Source organism: Phaethon aethereus (assembly GCF_964289735.1).
Source record: "Phaethon aethereus genome assembly, chromosome: 2".
NCBI classification, from domain to species: domain Eukaryota; kingdom Metazoa; phylum Chordata; class Aves; order Phaethontiformes; family Phaethontidae; genus Phaethon; species Phaethon aethereus.
The window spans coordinates 15,299,743-15,321,845 of NC_138582.1; the positions used below are offsets into that span (position 1 = coordinate 15,299,743).

Genomic DNA, 22,103 nt, shown 5'->3' on the forward strand with positions numbered 1-22,103 from the left:
TATAAAAAAAACCTGGGTGTTTACAACCAAATTTTCTTTGTTGGATTTTTTTTTTGGGTAGTCTTAAATTGTAGAAGCTGGTAAAGTGCTGCTCACCTGTGAAAGTTAACAGTGTCTGAGGAAGTAGAATTAAATCTATTGAGATTACACAGTAGTTTACCATGAACTCAGGTCTGTAGGTTAAAAGTAATAAAACACTGTATTCACTTGGACATATTAGAGGTTTGGACAGATTGCCCTGGGAGGCTACAGAATTGCCATCCCTGAAGCAGGAGATTGGACCAGGGGACTTTCGAAAGTCCCCTATAACTTACATTCTTTTATGGTTCTTTGACTCTAAATACTTTAAAAATAACTCATAACAAGTTAGAACATCTTTTGAATTTCTGTAGTCTTGAAATGTTGTAAGCTATTAATGTTTTTCATGTCTGTCTTAGTGCTGATTCCCCTTTGCTCTGGATAAGAATAGACCCTGATATGTCAGTACTGAGGAAGGTAGAATTTGAACAATCTGATTTCATGTGGCAGTATCAGCTTCGATATGAGAGAGATGTGGTTGCACAAGAAGAAGCCATCCTGGCATTGGAAAAGTTCCCTACTCCAGCATCACGACTTGCACTGACTGATATACTAGAACAGGAACAGTGTTTCTACCGGGTGAGAATGCTGGCCTGCTTCTGCCTTGCAAAGGTGAGGTTATGTGGATGGGAGTAGGGAAGAAATCCATTAGACATTGTAAATGTTTGAAAATGGGTCAAAACTCATCACAGTTCTTAAACTGGCTTGATATTTAGCCTCTTAAAAGTGTTTGCCAAGTATTTTTAACATGACTGATTTGAAAGGAAAGCTGTATTATTTTAGTCTGTAAATGGAGACTGCAGAAGGCTTTTATAATTGTCAAAATTGAGATGTCAGACATGAAAACCACAAGGGATTTTTCCAGATTTCATTAAGTGGCAGAAATAAAAGACTTTTGTTTAATATTTTTCAGAGCCAAAATGTATTTTTTTATTTTACTGGGAAGTTCCTTGGCCCATCTGTTAAACTCTGAAGCACTGAAATTCATCTGTCTGTCTAATGTGAATTTAGATTGCTGCTTTATGTTATTTCAGATTGAATAGGGGCACAAAACGAACATCATGTTGGTCCGCAATTAAATATTAAAAAGCCAAATAATTGCCTTGAAAAGGGAAGATTTTTTTTCTACATTAGCATTAAGAATGAAAACTAGAGAACCCTATAAAACAACTGGGTGGAAACACAGCAGAATAAGAATTCCTCAAAAGGCATGTTATTGACATACTTCTGTGGACATAAAGGCATTACTGACAATTTATAGAGTTCAGATTATTGGCATATAGCTTGCTTTCTGCTGTGTACCTGTTGAGAATAATTTAGTGCCTGTATAGAAATAAATCCTTTGGCCATGTTTTGAAAATCAAAACCCAAGAAAAGTTTGTGACGAAGTATTTTATTATGAAACACTGATGTAATACTGCCAGTGTATGTTCTAGTATTGGTACTGCCAGTATCTGCCTTAAAATATGCACGTTTCATAATGAATTCACTTGGAATATTTAAAAGTGTATATTCCACAGGTAAATATTAAAAGAGCAGCTGTTAGAATGTTTAAATGCAATTTTTTTTTCTGTCTTTACTTTGAATTCTCAGGCAACTGGGCTGCAGATGATCATAATCAGTTTTGCTCAATTGTAACTGTATGAAAAATTTTGGATCTAGAGATAAGGTTGTTGACTTGCAGAAAAAAGGTTATAAAGTTAAGCAAAAAATGTGGCAGTGATGTTGAATCATGGTGAAGGTGCACGGCAGGACAGAGTTGTAGTTAGGTTCACGTAAGTTACCTATGAGGAAAGTGTAATATATTCTATTACTAGTTCCAACATCAGGGTGTTAGTAAGAATCACCTCCTGTTGTCATTAACTCAGTTTAATTTTCACAGCTTGTAAAGTATTCAGGCTTTGTATCCTTTATTAAAAAAAAAACAGGTCCCTCATATTTATTAGGGTGAGGTTTATTTTTTGTTGATTTGCAACTTCTAGCTGGATTGTGGTTACTCTTGTAAAATGTTTTTGGTGTACTCATGTTGATACAGAGAAGTGAGAGGTGATAATGCAACTATAAAACTGAATTTACTACTTTCTAAATGTACTGTATACTTCATTGTAAAACAGCACTTCAGTCTTTCAGGCATAAAGTATCCAGGTAACATATTAAATCCTCATTGATAAAGAAGTTAAGGGGGGGTGCGCACACACATACTTTGCTGAGTAGTTCATGGCAAATAACCCTACAATGAAAGGAGAAAACAATGTCACAACATTAATTCCTGAGAGTATGCAGACTGATTTTTCTATTCAGGTCCATTGCAGTGTTGTGCTATATTATAAGGTGTAAAAAACCAAAAATGACACCACAAAATCTCACTCCCAAACATTGAAGCGTTTCATAGGTGTGCATTACAGTTTTATCTTAGGCCAGTTTTTTTATGCTGTACTGAATTGAAGGATGCAGAGTGTACCTGCTGTCTTTTTAAGTAGAAATAATGCAAGACAGGCTACTTGCATTATGGTGTGGGGAATGTGCAAATACATTTAATTCAGAGTGTATAGCATGTCAGTAGAATAAATAGAAAACTTTGATTCTGGCAGTATTTAAAGAGAAGTTCAAATGAATCAGAACACATTATAAGACCAAGAAGTACTGAAAAGATGATGATTTAACTACTGTTGATTTAATTTGAAAATACTGCTGCTCACCCATAGATTTTGCAAAATTAAATGCTTGAAATAAGTAGAAGTTAAAAAATATTTAAAAGTTTACACCCCAATTTTAATGGAATAGTGAAGATCTTCTAAATATAGTAACCTTTGATAATATTTTTGGGGTTGGGTTTTATTTTGCACTGCTACATAAATTTCACATTTGCAGTTTTAAGTTCATCATCATGGTTTCTAAGCAGTCTTTGGGATTAAGCCTCCTCTGCAGGAAGAGTTGTTAATGTACCTTACAGAAAAAGCTGTACCTGCATCTTTGGTTCAAAGATTTCAGTTATTGGGAAGGGAACACTAGTCTGACCGCAGTATTTTCTCTCTCTAACTTTCCTTTGAAACCTGACATAGCAGGAAAATGGTTTTCAGTAGTAAAGCACCCATTTTATGTAAGAGCAATGGTAAAATGGATTGCTACACCTCTTCAGATAGCCTGTTGCTTTTCATTGTCTTGTTGTGTATGTAATACCCTTTGAAACAAGCTGAATAATTTAGAAGGAAATAATCAAATTAATTTTTTTCTGTATGAAACCAGATTTTTCCTTCATTTGTGGTGGGTCTGTTACAATGGAAACTCCTGCTACATTGTAAGGAGCATTGGCCCCACTTGTTTGTATGCACGTGCCATTACAATCTTTAATCAGTCTTAATCCATCGTCAGGCATAGGTGTTCTTGTCTGCAGGCTTTCATTGCTCCATACAGCAAATATATGGGTGCTGGGATGGCACAAAAGCAGTTTTGGCTTTGTGGAAGCTTACTGCCTTACACCAAAATGGTTTGTAGGAATAAATTTGTCTTGGTGTACAGTCTCTTTGTAAATTACGATTAAAGTTAGAGGTAGCTGACTTGCCTTTCACTTTAGGGGTGGTCTTTTAGTCTTAGGGTGGCTGAGGCCTACTTAAAGTCGAGGCTGAGGTTACTGGCAGGGTAAATTTGGGAAGTTGGTATTACAAAAGCCTTTTCCATCGCTGGCTTCTGTAGAGTCGGAAAACTTGGCTTAGTAAACACAGAATTTTCATCTAAAATATAAAGGAGAAAATAATTAAGAACAGAAGTTTATCATGGAAAGATAATTAGTTGCAGACGTCTTCCAAGCGGAACAATTTTCATAAAATTTACCTTTAATGTAGAGAAGACTATATTGGTGATGGCAGTGAAAACTTAGCTGATATAAGATAATTGATGAAAATATGTATCTATTTGAAGGACAGTACGTTCTTGGCAGTTATACTTTTTTATTATGGGAAATGTGTATTTTTCTATAGCCAAACTAAACCTGCGGTGGTGATATTAATGCAATTTCCTTTCCCCCCTAATTATACAGATTGCAAATTCCATGGTAAGTACGTGGACAGGACCACCAGCCATGAAGTCACTCTTTACCCGAATGTTTTGTTGTAAGACTTGTCCAAACATTGTGAAGACCAACAACTTCATGAACTTTCAAAGCTACTTTCTGCAAAAGGTAAAATTTATTTTTTTTCACTGAACATTTTAAAAGAAATGTCAAAATGCAAAAATGTTCCTGTGCTTGACAACTACAGGAACACAGATAGCCCAGTCCTTCTTTACGCCTTCCTAAAAGTACAAAATAACTAATTCTTTCTTATATGGCATCTGTTTGTTCCATCTTAGTCAAAAAATTTAGCAATTTTTTCTGAGTAGCTGAAGTTAAATTAGTAGTTTCTTCAGAAGAATGGAGTACATATAAGAATTATTTGTAAATATTTGTGAGGTCATTCTTAAATAGAATTTATTGCACAATGACAAAGCTAATAATTTTATCTTTTCGGTGAATTCAGCAGCTGTCTTTATTCGTTAAAGGCAATGTTATCATACTGCAAATAAAATCTCATAAATATCTTAAATTGGTGGGCTTTTTAGTTCAATGCAGTGCGTAATCCTTCTTGCCTTCTCTTTTCTATTAGTTGTCAACATCATGTATTGCTGCAGCTTATTTTGATGTTAACACAGGTTTTTTTACTGGGACCTATAGTTGTTAGTTATACAGTAGATAACGAAATGAATTACAATGATTTTCTGTCAATATTCACTTTATAATTGTTGGATGATTGAGTTCTTATTTCACAGATTCCATATTCCCGACTACGGAGAAAACTCAAATTTTCTTTTCTTACTCTGTCCAAAACTGCTTCATCCTTCTCCCCACGCCTCTTTTCTTGGACCTTCTTTTGTATTTTTCCGCTCTTTTTGTCATTGTTTATTCTTTCCCACTAAATCTTACACTTTTGTCCCTTTTAATCCCATGTCCCAAGTTTATAGATCTAGAGTAAGCTTCTCTTAATAAATCTCTGTGAGTGAAGCGTAGAGAGCTGCTTAGCTCATTCTAAAATAAATATCTAATCAAGCTAATACCTGTCTGGCTAATAATTCTTTAGGCTTCACTGACTGTATTGGATGTATATCTCTCAATGGTAACGGAAGCTTAGTCATGTTCACATGAAAACATGCAAATTCATTGTCTGTCTCAGAATTAGTTCTGTCATCTTTTTTGTGTTTAATTGCTTTTTATTTGTTACCTTTTTGATACTGCTTTGACTTGAGAGTCTTTTCTTGGATATGCAGTTTATTCAAATGTCTGCACTATGACTAATTATTGAGCAATAATTACATAGTTTATTTGATCTGAAAATTATATAGCATGTGGTATGACTTTCAAAAAGCATTTAAATGCCACTTTTCAGAGGTTAACTGTTGTAAAATTGTTAATTGCTCATTTTCAGGATGTAGCTCTTTTCAGGGTGTAACTATCATTTCACTATTGTAAGAATGATGTTAGTATGCATTTTATTACACAGACTATGCCTGTTGCCATGGCCCTTCTGAGAGATGTTCACAACCTCTGTCCTAAGGAGGTTTTAATGTTTATTTTGGATTTGATCAAGTATAACGATAACAGGAAGAATAAGGTAAAGAATGTCTTTATTGCAATTTCTCACTTTTTTGTTGAAAAAACTCTTAGTTAATATACTGCGTGATGTTTTATGCCACTAATGTAAATATCTGGCTAGGTGAGTTGATGAAAAGGTGATACACTAAACTAAACAGTGAATGTTAGAGAATGTTCTGTAGCTGACATTTCTATGGCAGTATTTCGTGGATGTTTCAAAGCTGTCTGTGCTTGTTGACTTACCAAGGACCTGCCTGTCTTCATTTGCGCACATACTTTTCTTGCTTTACTCTTTTTTGTTCAAAAGATGCAGGTGTTTTGAGAAAATGTGCATGAGACTAACATGTAGCATGCAAAGTTAAGTATTGTTTTGTTGGGGTTTTATCACCTTGAGAAGAGTGTTTGAAAGAGCAAGGAAAGGAAATAATCTTTTTTTTTTAACAATATACAGGACTCTGAGAATCTGGGTTCTGAATGTCAGATCTAGCTCAAAGAACTGGATTGTCTTCATCTGGTTAAATAACAGCTAAAACCCAGGTTAATATCAATCTATCACTAAGTTGAAGCACCTGAGTTGGAAGTGTTGTCATCTAAACTTCCTTCCCACACAGACCACCTCTGAAGGATGAGTAGATGACTTTTAAGATCCTGACATGGTACAAAATTCCATCTCCCTAGATACAGAGGAAGTCTACAACTACTTGAAGCCTAGCATAATCTTCCCAATTAAGTATCCAATGTTAAGTGGAACAAATATGAAGCCTCTTAAGCGTCTATTTCTTGTGTGTAGAAACAGATACTGTAACAAGACACTTGTTGCAATATTACCGAAATGAGGATGATAGAGGGTGGAGAGGTAGAGAATTAGACACGTAAATGCAATTACCAGTAGTCATAGTGTGGCGAGTTGTGCTAACATCACAGCCAAAGGATAGATCCTGCCTCGCTTTTCCACATGTCCCTTCTGCGCTTGTATTTGACATTTTCTACCAGATCTGACAGATAACTGGGTTTGTTTAGATTAAATTAACTAGCATTCAAATCCAGTCCTTTTTTCTGCTTTTTAAATTTTATTTTTATACTTTTTGCTGCTTACTAAATGAACACAACCAACAAATGCAACAGCCAGCTCACAACTGTGAGCCCAGGTAAAAGCGAATGAAGAAGGAAAATTTTCCTCACTAAGCAGTAGTGAGCCCGTTAGCTCACTTCAGAAGCTTGTGCAGTTGCTATCTAAATAAACAATAAATCATTTTTTGAGGTGCTAATCATCCATTAACTTTGGTACTGAATATAGAAACAGACAGGTAGTTCTAGATGCTCACATTTAGAAAGAATGGCTTTTATTTTCCATATCTGGAAAATTTTCAATGCCTGACTTTTCCATTTTTATAAAACAATGTGTTATTATTAATATGCTTGTTTTGCTATTAATATGCTCTTATTGCAGAGTGAAGATTAACAATTGATATGTCTGCTTGCTCAATCCCTCTCAAATCCATTTTCAGAAAAGGTTTATTCCTGTTTTGCTTTCTCATGCAGTTTCTCACATGGTTTTTTTTTTTACGAGCTTGTTCTGTAACAATGCTTCAACATTTCTTAGCTTTTAAAGAATATATATTGTTATATTTGCTTGTGTTTAAATGCTCTTTTTATCTAGTTTTCAGACAACTACTATCGTGCTGAGCTGATCGATGCCCTAGCCAACTCTGTAACTCCTGCAGTCAGTGTGAACAATGAAGTTCGAACATTGGATAACTTAAATCCTGATGTTCGACTTATTCTTGAGGAAATCACCCGTTTCCTAAATATGGAGAAGCTTCTTCCCAGTTACAGGCACACGATTACAGTCAGGTGTGGTTTAATAATTGTTGTACACATGAAGAGAGCAGGCACATTAACGCTACTTTTTTAGTTTTTATGTACCCTTCTGTAGTTAGTATTTGAGATTTTAGCTTGTGTGTCGTCATATTAAATGTCAAATTCCTTCCAATTTCCAAAAGCTGATAGTGCAAGTTTGTCTTCATTGCTTTATTTTTCAACATTAATTTCTATCAGTGTAGACTTTCAATAGTAAGCGTAAGTTGATATTGCTTGTGCCTCCTTAAGAAGAGCATTTATGGAAGTTCTGCAAAAGGTGGCCTTGTTACAATATCTGTAGAGTACACAACCTAATCTGAACTGCGTTTTCTCTGTAAGTTAGTACAGTTGTACTGAAACCAAACAATGGATTTAACATGGTGGGGAATTTTGTTTGTTTTTCTGCTGAATTCAGAGTTAATGAGACCTATGTGTTAATGCTGTGAAAGTAATTGTAACATGTTCATTTGGGTAATACAATTCTAAAAAAATTGCAATACTTGATTTTGAAGAAAGTAATTTTATTTTTCTTGGCTGGCATTCCAGAAACCTGATGTAAATTTCCTCTTTCTACCACATCTAGCTGTTTAAAAGCTATTCGAGTACTTCAGAAGAATGGTCATGTCCCAAGTGATCCTGCTCTCTTCAAGTCATATGCAGAATATGGGCACTTCATAGATGTCCGAATAGCAGCATTGGATGCTGTCGTTGATTACACAAAAGGTACTTCTTTCAAGTATTTTGACACTTGGTAACACTTGCAATGTAGTAGAAATATTAGGTTGAAATACTGTCTACCTCATTAATATTAGATTGAAATACTGTCTACCAGAAGAGCTTGTGTCATGGCAGATGTATGGATAAGAAACTGAGATTGCTATTAATGTTTTGTCCTAGAGAATGCAAGTTTTATGAAGATGTGGTGAGCATTGTTTGTCAGTGTCTTGCAAATTGAATCAGATACCTAAGTTTTGAAATAATGAGTAGACAGCACAGTGAGTAGTGGTAAGGGGTTTTGGTAATTTCTTTTAACACTTCATTTTTGGTGATTTTGATTCAGCCACAATTGCTAGCCATAGTTCTTAGTTTTCCTTTACCTTCTTGCTAATCTCTTCTTTTTGCTTTCTGCATGCATCTTATGGTTAGAAATTTTGGAAACATAGATTATTTTAATGATTATTGCTTGATTCTGCTTCATCATTCTTTATAAATAGCTTATGTTTCACATATCAGGAAATACCTCACAGCATATGTGAGATGCTTTCACTCTAAATATTGTTTTTATCTTAGTTGACTGTTCAGTGTCCTTGAAAAAAAACACTGGGTAGCTTTCTTAAATGCCATTTAAAGTTGGAATTCAATCCTAACAGGTTTTCTAGAGGCAGTTAGAAACTATAGCTTTAATGATTTGCATTTTCTAAAATTAATTTAGTACTACATTCATTTATTTGGGTTCATTTATTTGGGTTAGTCTTTCTCTGTTCAGCAGATTTGTGACTGTTCTTGTGTTGGAAGGGTTATCCCTATCAAAAGGTCCAAATCTTTCAGCTCTTCCTCTGTGAGCAGACTGGTGATTCTAGACTTCTAATTATTCTGCCTCAATTTTCATGTTTTCATTTTCAGGGTAATGGAGAGTTTTCTTTGCTTTTTGTGTGAATAATTGTTTTCTCTATCTTGCTACTGTCATTCTATCCAAAGACTTCTCAAACTAGATAGGCAATGGGACGTTTTAAGGCAATTGGAGTTGTTGACTGAATGCATCTGGCACAATTTGGACGTAAGCTCACAGGCTGAAACCAGACTGTCATACAGAAAAACTAATAACTTCGAGGAAGGCTGTGCACTGAGCGTCACTCTCAGGCTCAGTCTTCAGTCTTGTAATTCACCAGGCATTATGGATCCACAGCCCACTGCAAGCGTACCATTTGGTGACCCTGTGAGTGAGACCCAGCTGGAATTCAGGACTCTGCTGGTGCTGTGCGTCTCTCTCTCTCTCTCTGTTAGGCTGCTCACTTTGTTTCTTCCTTCACAGAGTGTTAGTGGAAAGATTTGCTGGAAAATGGAAAGCTTACTCATCAGCCTGCTTCCTTTAGAATAATCTCCTCACTAATTCATCCCACCCTTTGGAAAGACAAACTGATAGAAATAATGTTTTCTCATTAAATTCTTGACCTTTTATGGATGGTGTTTATAGTTAATACCTGACTTGGATAAGAATGTGTTTGTACTGCTGAGTAATATAGTACATCTTTAAAGCAGCTGATTAAATGGTTTGCTGTATAAGCAAGATAGGGTAGGTTGCATGAAATACTCTACAGGAAGGTAAAACTTGAATGGTAAAAGGTAGTAGAGAAATTTTTTGAAGAAATCAGTGATTGAGCTGAATGTAATTTTTAACTGAGCTCACTGTGAGGTCTGGAAATGATAGGTTAGAGTATTACTGTACCTAAGACCCTTGCCAGTGGCTTTTTCTGTGATGCAAAGGTAGCAGATGCAAGTATCTGTTTGCTATAAAGTCACTACAATTCACGACACAGTCTACTATCTAACTGGTCATCAGTATCATTTCTCAAATACAACCTTGCAGCAGTGAACACATTAGCTTTTGCTCCTGCTGTGACTGGTAAGTTTTTGGTGGAGGGGCAAATCCAGAAGCTCAGTGTGTTCACTGACTTCGTCAGCTACCCATATAGAAAGTAGCAGCGCCTGTCTCACAGAGCCCTAAACCTGGCTTTGGAAGGAGAAATGATTGGCCGTCTATTGGCAAGAGGTCTGACTCTCGTTGTTCCCAGTTACCTGGTTTCCAGTTCATACTGGATGTAAACCAGCAGCTATCAAATGCCTGTTGCTTGTGCCAAAGCTGGCTTTTTAACAGTTCTTGTAAAGGAAGCTGACAGATTTTGTAATTTCCATAAAAAGGAAAGTCTGTATTTTCTGGGGCAGTGTGGAACTCCCATGTTTTTCTATCAACTCTCAGGGTAGGAATAGCACTGCCTTTTTTAAGTTACTTTAAAAGAAACCATTTCTCCATGGAACTGGATAAGTTATTTTCTTTGCTGTTAATGGTAAGGCTTTTTTTGAGACACAGTAACTCTGTAAAATGCTTGAGGCAGCATGTAAGGACTCGGACAGTTGATCTAAACTGGCTTGAAGTTAACAGAGTTTATTAACTTTTTAGTGTTAGCTTCTGATAGTTATATGACTATTAGTAGTTATATGTATACAACAAAGCAGTTGCATATCTATAAGAGGTAACAACAAAGCATTCTAAATAAATATCCATGTTTAGGGTCTCAGAGATGCTCTGCTGTAATTGAGAACTGATACACCATCTCTTGTACTTTGAAAAAATCTCAAGAGGATTTTTACTTCAGAAAGCAATAATTTGTTTTATGTCTACCAGAAGTATGGAAACCTACACATCTTTCTTTTCCCACAGCCTTCTCATAGAGAAACTGGCAAGATACAGACAGGATGGGGGGTCTGTGAGATGGGTAGGAAATAGGGTCACGGGCCACACTCAGAGAATGGTGGTCAACGGTTTTTGCTTAGGCTGCCAACCTATCACAAGTGGGTGTCCCCCAGGGAACATCTTCATAAATGATCTGGACAACAGCACTGAAAGCAGCCTCACCAAGTTTGCTGATGACGCTGACCTGGGTGGTGAGGTGGACATCTTGGAAGTGAGAGCTATCTTGCAGAGAGACCTGGACAGGCTGGAAAAGTGGGCAAGCAAAAACTCTATGAAGGTCAACAAAGACAAGTGCAACGTCCCGCACCTGAGACAACATAACCAAAGAGCCCAGTACAGGCTAGGATCTGTGTGCCTGGGGAGCAGCATTGCTGAAAGGGACCTGGGGGACAAGAAGCTGACTGTGAGTCAGCAGTGTGCTGCTGCAGCAGCGAAGGCAGATCAGATCCTGCACTGTATCCACAGGGGCATTACTAGCAGAGATAGAGATGTGATCATCCCATTCAGCGCTTGTCAGGCTGCACCTGGAGTACTGTGTCCAGTTCTGGCCCAACAGTTCAAGAAGGCTATGGTCAGACTGGAGAGGGCCCAAAGGAGGGCGTCAGAGATGATCAGAGGGCTGGAGAACCTGCCCTGCAAGGGAAGACTGAAGGACTTTGCAAATAGCAGGGAAGACTTACTTTATTTTAAGCACAAATAAGTTTAAGCAGCAGAAAAGACTTTTTTTTTAACCACAGAAGTATGGTTGTTTCTTGGTTCTGTTATCTAGTACTGTCAGCCTAAAGGATTCATCTCCTAGACTGCTCATTTTCTAATCAAAAACCATTTTAAAATCCCTTTTGTTAGCAGTCAAAATAATTGCAGCTTGCTTATGATTGTGACTTACTGTGTTCGCCATGTTGTGAGTCTTTGCTGCATGGTTATATAATATTATTATTTTTCCATGCAAAACAACTTTTGTATGCAGTGTTCTAGCTGCCTTCTACCCCAAGCAAGGTAGCTGCCAGGAGAAGCAGCTGTGCATGGAGTAGAGCACAGGCAGTCACTAATCCCTTAAAAGTATGTCCTATAGCTTCTCAAAGATTTCTTTGATTTTTAAGGCAAATCTGAGATTGCGGTTCTGGTCTGTATGGATACAGTCCAGTTCAGTGCCTCACCAGTTCTGTTTTGGTTGGGCTGTAGGAAGAGCAGAGCTGACTTGCAAGTGGCCTGCAAAAAACTATTCAGCCCTCTTCTAAGCAATATTATAATGTAGTTTTTAATTGCTTGTCTGCCTCCTCCCAGCCCAGGAAGAGATCTTATGTTCAAGTTGTCCAGATTATTTAAAGAACTTCTAAACTGCTAATAGAACTGAAGTGCTGATTCTCATAATATAATTTAAATAACTGCCTCTTCCTTTAAGAGCAACTTACCTTAGTGACTAACGAGGGAATAATAGGTATTAGAATTGATTGGACTAGAAAAGTTGCATTTAAAAATTGTTGAAATCCATTCTCCTTCAAGCAGGAAGGAAAGTTGAACTAAGGTATTTAGAACTGAAAATACAGTAGGCTTGGGGAAGAAAGAAATACATTGCCAGGACTGCAAAATGGAAAGCAACAGAAATGCTTTTGGAGCTGTCTATACAGGAATGATTAATACATCCCAAATTCTGAAGTAAAGCAAAGCCTAAACAAGCTCTTCATTGTTTTGAGGAAATGAGAAGAGAATACTGATGGAAAAATCTTATAATTATGCACCTGAGAAAAAGATTACATAAAAATTCTTGCTTTTTTTGTCTAATTGGTGATGGTGATACACTGTGTTGTTTCCTGTTTTGCAATGTTACTCTGACAATCAAAGAAATTTTATAATGAAATTTAAATTTTAAACTAACAAGCTGATTTTGATTCCAACGGTGTCAGGCAGCAGTTTTCTAGAAGCATGTTCTGATAGGTTTCAAAATACATTTTAGTTACAAACTATACTGATTTTAAAAAATAAGGAAGGCTACTAAGAGGAATATGCTTGCAGTTTTGTTTAAGCCCTGTAGTCTTGCTCTTCCTATCCTATTTATAGATTATTATCTTTCATAGATCCCTGTGTATGAGAATTGTGTATTCTTTATTCCTTATAGAAAATATTATACGTGTGATTGTTGAAAGGATATTTGAGTGTGTTCATTTTAGGAAGCTCACAATATCAAGGTGGTCAGTTACTCTGTGATCATCCCAATCAATGCTCATGAGTGACTGAGTTACCTGCTAGTAGTCAAGTTGATGGTTATTGAACAATTGAGGCATGAAGGGAATTTCATGCACGTTTCTGTTTCAATGTAAAGTAAACCACCTTTTACTTTGAATTTGCACTATAATAAATGAAATTCCTTTTTAGTTGCAGTGATTCAAACTCTTTGTATGCCAATTCAGGAACTTGTGATTGTCTTGATCAAAATCCTTTGAGTTTATGTGTATTTGTAGGCATTTTATTTTCTTTTTCTTTGCAGTTGATAGGAGCTATGAAGAGTTGCAATGGCTGCTTAATATGGTTCAGAATGATCCTGTACCCTACATAAGGTTAGTGAGTTAATAAAGAGCCAGTATTTTTATTAATGCTGGAACTACTAAGTAAATTCTTGGCCTGGAATCGCTAGAATAGATCAAATGTTCAACCGCTTAATACTTCTTCACAAAACACTTTTTTCTGCTTGTTATTTTATATAAATTGAAATGTGTTTTTATGATTCAACAGTTCGCATCTCAAAATTTATATTCTCTGTTCTTATTCTCCATTATATTATTTCTGTCTTTTATGTTCTATCCCTGTGGTGGAAGTCTGACATTAGAGGTCATTTCCTGATCATAAACAAAGTATATAAACCTGATGTTGCAAATGGCAAAAAGGCTTTGTGATATTTAGAAAAGACAAAGGATGAGACATAGCGCACACAATGCTTTGCCAGCAAGGAGTGTAAAGCAATTGTTAGACTGTAGATGGGGTGAAAGGATAACGTGAAGATACGGTGTAATTTCTAGTATTGCCTTTTTCAACTTGGTTTTCACCAATGATTGGATACTTTAGCACATTCGTTATAAACCTTTGAACACCGAGGTTCATAATCATTGGTTTTGCCCAACACTTTTTTCTTATGACCACGATTAAAATAATTGCGTTTCAAAGATAAATAGTGTTACTTTTACTCTCTCTATATAGGCGATTTCTTACAAAGATCATAGCTGCAAGATTGTTCTCTATTTTATTTTCTGTTGTTAATGAAAGTACACACAGTTAGACTCACTAGAGGAGGTTTAGCTTCAGTCTAGGAAGGAGATTTAATTTTATTTGTATCTTTTTAAAGAGGAGTTTAAATTTTTAATTGAGTGCTGTATGTAACCCTCTTCTAAAAGAAAAGGAAAAAAAAAATCTGTAAGAGTTTTCTTGTCCCCAAATGCAAGGCAGCAAGAGGAAAGCTGGCTATACAGGGAAAATAGTTAAAATAGTAAGTAATGGAACAAATAATTATTCTCATTCATAAACTGTTTTCAAGGCCAAGTTTAAAGAAAGAAAGTGGGAAAAAATTATCTACTTTCAGCTCACTGTGTAAATAGTGTAAGCAAACATGATAAGTGTGGAATCTTTATATACCATGTAACTTAAGAGGTGGTTATTGTCCTGTCATTTTGTATCAGCTATAAACATTTAAAGTTACTTAAAAATATTTTGGTATCAGCATGTAAGGAGTTTATTTGCCAATGTTGCTCCTCCTTTGTAATTATTAAGTCAGTCTGCAAAAAAATTTGTTACTAAACAGAAGAGCATGATGTAGCCTACAATTTTATACCTAACTCTTAAAAATAATGTCTAATAACATCCTGCTGCTTTGCATCTTGGTTTTTAACTTTAAGTTATATTGCTGATGGTAAATCTGTGTCTATGCAAATTGTGGACAGAAGGAAGAGCTAAAAGCATAAAACATTGGTGAAAATTTTGGAAGAAATACTGTATTTGAATAAGTTTGTAAGAATATTGCAAACTGAACGGACTTTGTATTCTTAGTGTATTCATTTGGCTTTAATAAAGATGGTTTTCTCCATTTCTTTTTCAGGCATAAGATTCTGGACATGCTGACTAAGAATCCACCTTTTACCAAGAACATGGAGTCACCTTTATGTAATGAAGCTTTGGTAGATCAGCTTTGGAAACTGATGAATTCAGGTTGGCTGCTTGTTGTTTGGTGGTTTTGTGAGGTTTTTTTATTGTAAGTTTTTTTGTAATAAGTGGTAAAAACTTGCTTCAGAATATGCCAAGAGCTCTCTTAGTTTCAATAGTTAAAAATTGAAAATTGTCTCAGTAGTTTCATGTCATGTATGTACCTCCAGAACTTTCTTGGGGACACAGGGTACCGAACCTGGTTTTTCATTCTTTTGTCTACTACTGTAGTGTGCTTTGATGTACTTTGGCATGGAGCGATTCTTTGACTCATATGTTCAAAGCAAATGTTTCCTCTAATGATGGTGTCTGTGTTACCTTTTTCTTTATCGCTTGCTTTAGCTAGTCTCTCTTTGTCCTCTTTTACTAAACTCTGAGAGAATATGAGAGGATAACATTTGTATAGGTAATTTAAATGAGATTTTTGCAAGTATTATAAACTTAAGACTCCATTTGCCTTGTGTGATTAGGAAAGATTCTAACAAGAGGAGGGCTTGCATCTTTACCATTGACCTGTTTTTCATTACTGAAGCAGTTTTATCCAGTCCTGACAAACTGCCCTTTAACATCTGGCACATTACTACATAGATTACATATAAACATTTATATAGCTTTTTTAGGTCATTGAATGCTGTCTGTTCTCTGTGTATCATTATTTTTAGTGTTTAAAAGCTTACAGCTACACTCCAGGGGTTGAAGTGGGGAGACTACTAGTAGTTCAGTTTTGTAGAATTTGCCAAGTGTCAGGCACAGAAAATAAACAGTTTTGATGTTCCCATCAGAGAGTTTGTTTTTCCTTTTTCTTGAGAGAAGAGTGTGTGCAGTGTTACTTACAACCATTACCTCTTTTTGCAAGTAACGAATAGGGTATACATTCTTATGATGTTTCATGGGGCTTTAAGTACTTAAATTTCTACACATCAAGATGACATAATGTTTCAATTTATTTTCTGTAAGGATAACTGCAGCATTCCAGGGTGCCTTGAAAAATGTTTGTTAATGTGAAACAAGTTAGTAGCCAATTTTAAAGCTGCATGATTCTAGAATTGTGAGTTGCTTTCATTTAGTGTAAGCACATGCAACAGAAAACAGACTCTGACTGATGCATATAATCTTTTTTTTTTCTTTTGTGTTAATCTACGTTAAATTGATAATGCTCACAAGTTACAAAGATTACAGAGAAATTCAGCAACCAATTGTATTTAAGCTTAGCTGTTCTGCTGGAAAAGGAGAGAGATACTGAATAGGAATTCATTATATCATTTTAAGATGTAGTAGTTTAAGAAGTTGAGTAAACTATTGTTAAAATATTATAATAGTTTTAAAAATAATATTTGTGAATGTGTCATTCTCTCGAGTGTATTTTAATGTTAGAAATGTCCACATTAATATTCATATTGCTTTCACTTGTAACTGGGTAAGTGTATGTACAGCTAAGCTTACCGAAAACACTATTAGCATCATGAAACTTAGTATTTACAGGGACAGATCTTGTAATTTTGTTTTGTGCTGTCTTGCACGGCCACGTTAACATGGCAGTTGGTACATCTGTGTCTTGTTTACCAGATATAGTTCTATTCCTGCTGTGGAACAATATGTTCAATAAACTTGAAATCAGTCAAGAGCTGGGCTGAGTTAACACCAGAATCAGTGTATTTGCAACGTTGCACCAGATGTTGGATGTCTTTCTGTTGTGATTGGTGCCAAACGTGCTTTGACCACTTGTGTATGAAGATATAAAAGCAATACACAGTTTGCAGTGAAATGTAGAATCAGTGAAGCATTGCTTTGTGCAGTATGGATACATATCTCCAGTATGAATACAAATTGAAGTATTGAGTATTCAGTAAAGTACATGACGTAATAGTGACATCAAAAAGCATGTTTATACACTGCTGTTTCATGTTCTCTATTGGTGTGTTTCCAGAGGGTACAGATCTCAGTCATGCTTAAGGCTGCTACTACATTTCATGGAACACATAGGCAAGTGTTACTGTGACCAAATCCACTGATTCAGGAAGCCAGTTTGATAACAAATTGTTCTATTTAATTGTCCAATAGTAAAACCTAAAGTGAAACTTTAAAAATAAAAGCATATTGGTGTAATTATTTTCCTTTTATTTTTTCATTATGTTATTATAGCACTTAGTTTCCTAGTCTTGTGCTACTAAACACATCCAGCTTACAACTCAAACAACTTAAAGCCTTCCTTTTAAACAGGCTGTGACAGGTGAATTTGAGTAAGTAAGTAGCAGGAATAATGAGGGAAGAAGTGTATCTTAAGCATAGAAAATGTCATACTCTAGTGGATCCAGATCACTTAAACAGTCTTATTTGCGGGGAAGGAGAAGACTGTATCTCTGTATTAACAATAATCTCTTTTGGATTTTAGGAACTTCGCATGACTGGAGATTACGATGTGGTGCTGTGGACCTCTATTTCACACTTTTTGGCCTCAGCAGACCTTCTTGTTTACCATTACCAGAGCTTGGACTTGTTCTTAATCTGAAAGAAAAGAAGGCTGTACTTAATCCAACGATTATCCCTGAATCAGTTGCCAATAATCAGGAACCTGTGAATAGTACTAACAATCACGGGCAGTCAGTAGGATTTCAGAACACCGTAAGCACAAACCATCTGCATACATCCCATTCCACTGGCTCCGAGCCCTTGCGCTGGTTGCTGATTTTGTATTGTATTCAAGCTTCTCATGCTTTACCAAAGCTACCTTTATACCTTGTTACTCTTTATTTCTTCCACTTGAAAAGCTGGCGTATACCGTAACTTTTTTGACTTTTTTTAAACTCTTTTGCACAGAGTATGCAAGCTTTTTACTTGTTTTTTGTAGTCTCATCATTTCTGTTCTTCATAAAACTTTACGTTTTCTATATTGCTTATGAGACATGAAGTGATTCACAGAAATGTTTGATGCTGTGATGAAAACTGTTCTTTGTTAGACTAAGAATATTGCTTATAGGCAAGTTATGCAATTTACCAAAACAAAACCTTTTCTCAGTAAATTCATTACACCTTACAATACATAGATATACCTCTTTCTCAAGAACTCTGAGATGTGAAAGTTGGAACTTTAACACATCTTCACGGAACACTTTAATTGGACTATTTAGTACTGTGCTCTGAAGGATTTGTAACAACTTCTGCAAAATCACATACGTCAAGTTTGATTTCTTTCTGGCTTTGGAGGCTTCAGTCCTAAAACATAATCTGTTGTGTAATTAGAAAGTAGATCTTATAAGCTATTCAAGTCATGCTTTTCTTAAGAATATCGGCCACTGCTGCAAGCCTAAGTCTTTTTCTTGGACAAATTTAATTATGAGGGGAAAAAGCTCAACAGACACAGAAATAATGAGTAATTTTCTTAACAGTTTCAAAAACTACATTTGATTGAAACTGCTTAGGAATAAATTCTGAAAAAGAATGTGAACATGTGGTTAGCATGTTTGAAACTTTTTCCACCCTTTTGAATAGGATTGTTTACTGTTACTTTATCAGTCCCATAGTTCATTTCTAAATCGTTTTTATTCAGAAGTATGCTGAGAATATAAATTATCACAGTACCTTGCAGGCTATTTCCAGTAGGGGGAGAAAACTGATGATGGAGTCAAATCTTGTTAGAGCTATCCTACATATTTAAACCACATGTAATAAGTCCTAATTTGCTGCGCACAAACATCAGAATTAAATAGCAGGAGATGTTTTGTTAGCAGGTTTTTGGATGTTCACTGAACTGCAGTCTAAACTTCCAGCAGCCAGACTGTCTTAATCAAAATTTTCCTCTTAACTCTTCTTTTTCCTATACTGTCCTCTCCCTTGTGCTAGCACTGTTGTTGCTGCATAGTGAGCTGGATCAGGGGAGGATCTGGTTGAAAAATACCCTTTTTATGAACAGATATTTCCTAATGAGTCAGTTTCCTGGTCCAGTTCATTGTGTAGTTAGAAAAATGTTTTGGTGACCCAGGACAGAAATGTGTGAGGAAGAGGAAGAGGCTGCTTCTTAGAGCAGTAGTACTGGCTTACACTAGTGTGAAAATACAGCATTAGTATAAACCTCAATTCACACTTCATCCCTTGTATCTTCTGCTATGCCTCACCTCCATTCTTCTCCCTCTTACTTTAAGGTTACCATTCTTACTGTAATTCCCCCAAAATTCAGGGAACTGCAAAAAATCAAACCAGTAGCATAAAACAAAGGCTGCCTTTCACATCAGCCAAAGTTTATCCAAAAGTGTTTCACAACAACAATGTGTGGGGTTAAGTACTAGGGTTGAAAACAGGGACATGTGTATTTGAGGGGGAAAAAAAAGTTAACAGCTGATAGAATACATCAGATTAACTATATTCTTTAAAGCAGACTATATTCTGAGAGCATACACATGCTAAAATTGTGCTGACAGACTTGTGACACTGAATTTGCTGAGGATGGTAAAAATTACCACTTCATAAAACTGAATTTGAATTATTCAGAGCACCTAGAGTGCCCTTTATAGAACAGAGGAAGAGCAGTTCAGTGGAGCAGCATATGCTCTTGGTAGTCTATGATACTTTTATCTACTTTTTAGTGGGCTTTTAATTATGCTTGCTTCTGTGGGTACTTTATTTTTTCTTCTACATTTTGTGTATTGGACTTCTTGGAACACCTGTCTCCTGTTTTAATGACTGTATGTGTAACTTAGACTCTCCTGCTATTTTTGTATTCCTTTGACCCTGTTTTTGTTGATAATCTAAGCAGTAATTTACAAAACAGTTTAACTCTTTTTAATAATACTGTTGTGAAATAAAAAAACCCCCAAGTTATAAGTGCTTTGTATTCAACATTAGGTTTTAAAGCTAACTAAAAAAAGATTTAGCCAAATCCCATGTGTAGATCAGGGTCTATCACAGTTTTTCAACTGAGATTTGGACTGAGGAGAGTCTGCGAGGCACAGATTTATAGAAAGGCTATTCAGAGGCAGCAAATGTTGTTGCACACCAACAGTACCATGATTGTGAAAAGGGACAGAAAAGATGCCAATGCTAGATATGCAGAGGGAGCAGGGATAGAAGTAAAGAGAAACTATGTTTGTAGGAGAGGTTGGCACAAATCCATACAGGGTTTTAGAAAATACTTTTTGCCAGAACTACAGGGAAAACTTTGTTCAAATCACCCACCTTACTCAGAAGTGTTTTCAGCTATCAGGTCTCTTTTAGGCTGAAACATGGCTCTTGCTATCTTCTAATTTTGGTCTTTTAATGCTGCTTCAGGAGGATGATCATCTTATTAAGGAAACAGCATCCAGCATTTCTGGTCATCAGCAGGGGGTGAAGAGGAAGGCTGATATGCCACTCGGGTCTCCATTGGAGCCAGGGCAAATACTAGAGAAGAATGAAGACAGTAAAGTCAAACTCAAAATCAGAGTAAGAAATGGAAATTCAACTTGCACAATATATAGGGTATTCAGAATAACAGCAGTGGCTTCTGCTGACTTCTCTTAAAGCTGTGTTCAAACAAAAGACGTGTATATGTGTACAGTAGTTGTTACGCTTACTGTGGCAAAATCATTTCCCATCAGATTCTTTATTGGCTAGCAAGAACTGAAGTTGACAGTTAATGCTCTTGTTCACACAGCTTCACAGTAAATTAGAAGGAAGACAAGACACTGACCCTTTTTAATTTTACTGAATTTTTATTCCTTTACAGTGGTAGATATCACTTCCTTTCCCTCTCACCCCCAGTTTATGTCAAAAAGAAATTATTTTAACTTATCTTAGTGATATTCCTATGAATTATCAGCATCTGCTTATTTTTTTTCCTGATATCTTAGTTCTCAAACTCTCAAGAAGAGGAGGAAATTGATATGGACACAGTTCATGACAGTCAAGCCTTTATCTACCATCATTTGAATATGTTGGAGAGACCATCCACACCAGGTACGAGTCAATTTATTGGCAAAATGATTGTATGAATTTTTCAACTATTTCAGTTGAGGAGGGGAGTGTTGCTGCTGCTTATTCCCATACATACAGTGCTGCTAAGTGTTAAATGTTAACTGAATTCAAGGAAGTATATAAAGGGTGCATACGAACATTTCTTTAGCTTCCAGTATATTTAGATAACTGTGTACATGTGTATTTTCATACATATTTAAGTAAGGCAAGTATGTGTCATGCTTATAGAAGTGAAAAGCTAAGGAATGAATAAAATAACATGAAGCTGAGGGAGAACCCCATAAGCAATTAGGGAAAACCTATTTTGCCATAGTTGTAATTTAAAAAATAATAACGTCAAAGAACCACTTCAAAAACATTAGCAAGAATATTCAGGTAAAAAAATCTTTAATGATTTATAAGTTAACATCAGTAGTTAAAAAACATGCAAGCCTCAAAGATGCTTAGAAGAGCTTTTCAGAGTTGAAAAAATTGCATCTATGAGTAAAATGGTTTTATTTCAAGCACTTCTTTTCTTTTGCTACTTCTCTTAGTATCTTTTTCATGAAATATTTGACAAAATTACTTCTCAAAGAATAGCATTCCCTAGAAACCTTAAGGCAAGCTGAACTTCATTGATGAACTTCTGCCTTAGAATCATAGAATCTTTGGGTTGGAAGGCACCTTTAAAGGCCATCTAGTCCGACCCCCTTGCAATGAGCAGGGACATCTTCAACTCGACCAGGCTGCTCAGAGCCCCGTCCAACCTGACCTTGAATGTTGCCAGGGATGGGGCATCTACCACCTCTCTGGGCAACCTGGGCCAGTGTTTCACAACCTTCATTGTAAAAAAAGCCTTCCATTATATCTAATCTAAACCTACTATTTTTTAGTTTAAAACTGTTGCCCCTTTTTCTGTCACTACAAGCCCTGCTAAAAAGTCTCTCTGTCTTTCTT

General features: G+C 36.0%; 1 protein-coding gene across 1 annotated transcript in view; it reads left to right on the forward strand.

Moving 5' to 3' along the window:
* TAF2 (TATA-box binding protein associated factor 2) overlaps nucleotides 1-22,103 on the forward strand; it is a gene marked incomplete at both ends in the record, with an annotated part of 62,120 nt that overhangs the window by 30,556 nt on the left and 9,461 nt on the right. The window contains 10 exons of the mRNA XM_082015065.1: nucleotides 438-690; nucleotides 4,115-4,255; nucleotides 5,610-5,720; nucleotides 7,362-7,555; nucleotides 8,145-8,284; nucleotides 13,519-13,588; nucleotides 15,118-15,227; nucleotides 17,614-17,843; nucleotides 20,484-20,636; nucleotides 21,044-21,149. Coding sequence (XP_081871191.1) covers nucleotides 438-690; nucleotides 4,115-4,255; nucleotides 5,610-5,720; nucleotides 7,362-7,555; nucleotides 8,145-8,284; nucleotides 13,519-13,588; nucleotides 15,118-15,227; nucleotides 17,614-17,843; nucleotides 20,484-20,636; nucleotides 21,044-21,149 — 1,508 coding nt within the window. The remainder of the gene's footprint in view (nucleotides 1-437; nucleotides 691-4,114; nucleotides 4,256-5,609; nucleotides 5,721-7,361; nucleotides 7,556-8,144; nucleotides 8,285-13,518; nucleotides 13,589-15,117; nucleotides 15,228-17,613; nucleotides 17,844-20,483; nucleotides 20,637-21,043; nucleotides 21,150-22,103) is intronic.